The sequence below is a fragment of the Elephantulus edwardii genome, unplaced genomic scaffold, assembly GCF_000299155.1.
Source record: "Elephantulus edwardii isolate Elephantulus edwardi_28Jun2011 unplaced genomic scaffold, EleEdw1.0 scaffold00072, whole genome shotgun sequence".
NCBI lineage: Eukaryota > Metazoa > Chordata > Mammalia > Macroscelidea > Macroscelididae > Elephantulus > Elephantulus edwardii.
In genome coordinates, this window is record NW_006399822.1 from 9,333,697 (window position 1) to 9,339,062 (window position 5,366).

Below are 5,366 nucleotides of genomic sequence, written 5' to 3' on the forward strand. Positions count from 1 at the left end.
AAGGCTGTCTAAAGACTAAGGTGTTCTTGACCTGAGCCATGTTATTTTTATTTGCTTTTTGTGCACGTGAAAGCTGGGCATTAAGGAAGACTATGGAACTGTTGCCTTTGAACTGTGGTGTTGGTGAAGGCTAGTGAAAAAATATATATATATTTGCCAGAATAACAAATCTGTGTTGGAGGAATTGCAGACATCGTGCTCCTTGAAGGCGGTGTTGGTGAAACTTCATCATAAGACCTTGAACATCTTGTCAACACTGACTCATTGCCATCAGTCATAGCTGACCCTCTAGTCGGATTTCAAAAGCTGAAAAACACACAGGCGAAGACTGCCCACCTGTTCCTGTTGAACAGGTGGGGGTGGGGATGACAGGGACTCAGACTTTCTGCATTTAGCTTGTCGATTAAAGTCCTTGACAACTAGGCCACCAGAACTTCCTAGAGCAAAAAGTAGAAGGAAGGTCAAAGACAGGAAGACCTGCAACAAGATAGAATGACAGAGTGACTGCGTAACAGGCTTGAGTGTGGCAGGCATCATGAGGACGGCACAGGATAGGACAAGATTTTGACCTGCTATTCATAATGTCACTGTGAGCGCCTGTCCCGTGGGGATGACCTTCAACAAGTTATATGGACACAATGAGTGCATTAGCAGACTTGAGCATGGCAGAGATCATGAGAACCGTGCAGGACAAGGCAAGGTTTCGATCCTATTGTTCGAGAGGCTACTGTGAGTATTGCCGACTGGATGACACCTAACAGCAACATCTCTGTGCGGCAGCTGGCTACCGTGTTGGAGAGGGCAGCCAGCTGTTGGCTCTACCATTGAGAAGAGAAACTAAACTTATTGAAACAATTATCAGAAGCAATAATGAAAAATGTTTCCACCAGTTTTAATTGTATTGGAGTTTGTGTGTATTATTGAAATACCCTTTTCAAGGAACATCAATTGGTCATTCAACCATAAAATTTATACTTTAGTTATATACTATGATAAAATGAATTAGTCTTATAGTGGTGATGTCACCATGTATTTATTACATCAAAATCAATCCTTCATACAACCTGATACAGGTATGGTTTGATCTTTTTTTAATGGAGGAAACGGGAATAGAATCATAGGGTTGGTATGTGGCCAACCTGAGGTTTCAAAGCTAACTTGACGACTTGATCTTTTCACTTCACCATCTACAAGGCTGGGTTCCATGCCATGACTGTACCAGCTGTGAATGTATTTAACAAAAAGAAAAAATGCACTGCCCTGAAGACTAGCTCTTAGCAGTAGTTAATCTTTTTTCCCCATGGAGCTATTTATGGACTCAAACCATCAGCCCTTTGGGTTTGAAGCAAAAACGCAATGCACTGTGCCACCAGTCCTTTCCAGATACCCCCTTCCCTGTTGCTCCCTGTGGGACTTATCACTGTCCATTAGCTAAAGAGATCATGCCTAGACAGACCCACTAGAACCTCCAGGTGGCTACTCAAGGACCATTATGACCGGGATCTACACATTTAAATGGATGCCCATGACTTACTGGTTATTAAATGTGTTTACTTTGTATTTTGTTGTTGTTGTTATGAACTGTTGAGTTGGTTCCAACTCATAGCTCACCTTACAACAGGTTTTCAAAGGCAGTCAATTGCACAAGAAAAGATTGCCCATCTTTCTCTCTTGTGGATTCAAACCACATGCCTTCAGGTTGAAAGCGCAGCTCCTTACCACTAAGCCACCAGAGCTCTTTTGCCCCAAGAACTAAATGTTAAGGCCAAACAATTTTTACTGACCATGAATCTTATACCGTTGAAGTTTGTGGTAGAGAAAGCTAAAGAATCAGTCACAGGCAGTGTTTGCAGGAACTTGGGTTTTATTTAAACAATAATGTGTGGAATTGTGATGAATTCAGATTCAAAGTATGCCCGTGATGGCCATTTTTTAACACTGACTTAAAAAATGAGCGCTTTCTGATTTTAAAGACTCCTTCCACAAAGTTGGTATATCTTGACCTGTTGTACCAACTAGAATTGTTGCCTAGCTTGTTTGGGGTTTTGGGGTTTTTTACTTCTTTTGTGTTAATGAATCTATCTGCCCACCCATCCATGGACTAAATCTCTCCTGACCACACACCATGTAGCAGGCATCTGGGAGCACTGAGGATGGCCCTCTTCCTGTGTTAGTTAGGTGCTGGTTTGGTCATTTCTCTCCTCTCCTTCCTTCAGTTTCTCTCTGGCTGCCTTACCCTGACGTTGTTTACTGATAGCTCCCCAAATGCTCTTGTGTCCATTGCAGATGCCCCCAAGCCTCCCGTAGAAGACACCTATCTCCGATTTGATGAATATGGGATCTCAGGGCGGCCCAGACGGTCCGCTGGAAAGTCCCAGAAGGGCCTGAATGTGGAAACCCTAGTGGTAGCAGACAAGAAAATGGTCGACAAGCATGGCGTGGGAAATGTGACCACGTACATTCTCACGGTCATGAACATGGTAAGCCAGGCTGCTAGGACTCTAATCCTTCTAGCTCTCCAAGGAAGGTCAAATCTAGTCTTCCGTTGCCTGGACTGAGTCACAGGTCTAAGCACATTATGTGAATGGGGAGAAGGAGTTGGGATTTAGGAAATTAGCTGCACTTGTATGTGTATTTGGTGACTTTAAAGCCCTGTACCATGGACTGCCAAGAAAATAAATTTAACGTGGAGAGGATTAAACCAAGTTGCTCCTTGGAGACAAGGATTCTGAGACTTCATCTGACTTATTTTGTACATGTTGTAAGGAGGGATTAGTCCTTGGAGAGGGACATCATGCTTGGGAGGGTGGAGGGACAGCGCAGGAGGGCAAGGGCCTCTATGAGGTGGATTGATTCAGTGACTGGGGTAATCAGAATGGGTGTATCGAAGACGGTGTGATTGGCACAGAACAGAGCAGAGTTTAGGGCTTTTGTATATAGGGTCGCTATGAGTTGCAAGTGACTCGATGACACATAACAACAACAACATACCTCTAAATAGGGAGCTCTGGTGGTCTGGTGGCAAGGAGCTGTACTGCAATCCTGAAGGCATGCGGTTTGAGGCCACCGGCTGCTCCTCGGAGAAGGATGGGCAGTCTTCTCTTGTGCAGTTAACTGCCTTTGAAAACCCACCCAACTATGGGTCAGTTTTGACTCTGTGGTACACAACAACAATAACATACTCCTAAATACATTTGAGAGATTTCCTCTATAAGGTGTTGGAAATTTTGAAAGTTGGCTCATTTTCTTTTATGAAATTGTCCTGACAGGTTTCCAGCTTGTTTAAAGATGGAACCATTGGAAGCGACATAAACATTGTTGTGGTGAGCCTCATTCTTCTGGAAGAGGAGCCTGTAGGTGGAAAACTTCATTTGTTTCTTCATTTATTGCCATTCAGGATGCTTTTATTGAACACCTACTATGTGTCAGTCCCTGTACTATTCATTAGATATTAAATCTGGAAATATGTGGACTCTGGCCTCAACTCTTATACCACAGCATAAATCTGTGCAAACAAACAGCTAAAACCCTAAAAATAATTGTGTGTGTGTGTAGCAAACACACACTAGAATATATATTTACATATGAAATAGTAAATGTGGCCTATATAATATAAATGCTAACATAAAGGATATAAAAGGAAAGCATAAATATTATGTTGGTTTCACAAAGAAAATACATGGGGTTATATTTTTAAAGGCTAGTTGAAATTTGCTAGTTGGCTGTGCTGAGAAACTGAAGGCTAGTGTAGGAAGATGATTTGAAAGTATACAGAAGCCAGTTATGAAAAACTATTATAGTAAATTCACTGTGTCCACACAGGACCTTTTAAAATACTCTGAAGAATAAATAAGGGCTGTTTAACTGCTCTTGAGTTGATTGCAATGAAGCACAAGACACGAATAATGGGCAAATTACAAGGCATTTGAGAAAATGTTCATTTCCTGGTGCGGGCTGCTTTGTACTGTTTTGATGTCGGAACTGTGTTTTGGGGAGGTGGGGCCTACCAAGCGAACCAACTTTTCTGAAGAGCCCTGAGGGTTTTCCTCTTTTTCTGTAACCCTTGAAGAAGGATGCACAAAGGAGGGAGATAGAGACAAGTCTAAATGATTCTAATTGCCCAGGTGTGTAGAGCCACGGAGGTTAACAGCTAGTCAAATTATTCTTGGAATTTTAGAAAGACAGGGTGTGTGTTGGTTGAGAGACATTTTGATCTTTAACCTACCACTTATGCATTGCTCAAGGCCATCAAAGCCAGGGCTATCCTAACTCATGGATAATTAAAGGCCTCAGCTGAAAAAACTATCAGACTGACCAAGGTCAATAGTCTTAAGTAAACATTTTGATAAAGGATTGTTTTAAGAGTAAGACCTAGTCTCCCTTTAGAGTCTTACAATTGTCCTTTTACTCTTCTATTCAGTGAGCTTGCATTTTTAAATTTTTGATTGATTGATTAAAGTCTATGATGTATCAGGCCTGTCCTGGAAATTGTCATACACATTTAAATAAACTATTGTATTTGTCTTCCTAAAGCCCATAGTCTATTGAAGAAGCTATTGTGATTAATGTATCATATTCTAAGAGAATATAAACGTTTTACAAGAGGTATAAACAAACAAAGGTGTTCCTAATGTATCAGATTTTTACGTTCTATGTCGTTTTTTGCCACCTGTGCCACCCCTGTACCAACCGTGTGCATTATTTTTGTGAGCTTCATGTGTGTGTGTGCCCGAGTTATTTCCTTGGGCACACACTGTTTGCAAAATTAAGGTCATGTATGTTTGTTGTAGAGATATACTTGGTCATGAACTCTTGGTTACTGATCCTTTGTAGTTGATTTTAATATTATGAACATTAACCCAAAATAGAATATTTTGCTAACTTTCTCAAGTGCCTTCCCTTTCTCTCTCCAAACATGTTTGTATGGTTTTGCCTGTACCAATAGAATGACGCGCTGACCAATGTGGCTTTTCTCTAGGGGGGACTGCGCATCAATCACCACGCAGACCAGTCTCTGAACAGCTTCTGTCAGTGGCAGTCTGCTCTCATTGGGAAGAATGGCAAGCGGCATGACCACGCCATCTTGCTCACAGGCTTTGATATCTGTTCCTGGAAGAACGAACCGTGTGACACTCTAGGTACGCTGGGTTATCATTCAAAGGCTCAGACAATGCTTTGAACGGTTGACTGCTTAGTATTTTCCTGAAGAAAATGTATTCCTGTTAGACAGCAATGAACACAACAAAGAATAGCTGGAATGCATGAACCCATTACGCCAAAACTCTGCGGAATGTTTTGGGATCGTAAGAGGGGACTCTGTGTGTGTGTGTGTGTGTGTGTGTGTGTGTGTGTGTGTGTGTGTCTGT

At 41.8% G+C, this 5,366-nt stretch overlaps 1 protein-coding gene across 1 annotated transcript in view; it reads left to right on the forward strand.

Moving 5' to 3' along the window:
- Positions 1-5,366, forward strand: part of ADAMTS18 (ADAM metallopeptidase with thrombospondin type 1 motif, 18) — a 134,245-nt gene that overhangs the window by 56,055 nt on the left and 72,824 nt on the right. The window contains exons 5-7 of the mRNA XM_006888817.1: positions 2,287-2,480; positions 3,270-3,353; positions 4,979-5,138. Coding sequence (XP_006888879.1) covers positions 2,287-2,480; positions 3,270-3,353; positions 4,979-5,138 — 438 coding nt within the window. The remainder of the gene's footprint in view (positions 1-2,286; positions 2,481-3,269; positions 3,354-4,978; positions 5,139-5,366) is intronic.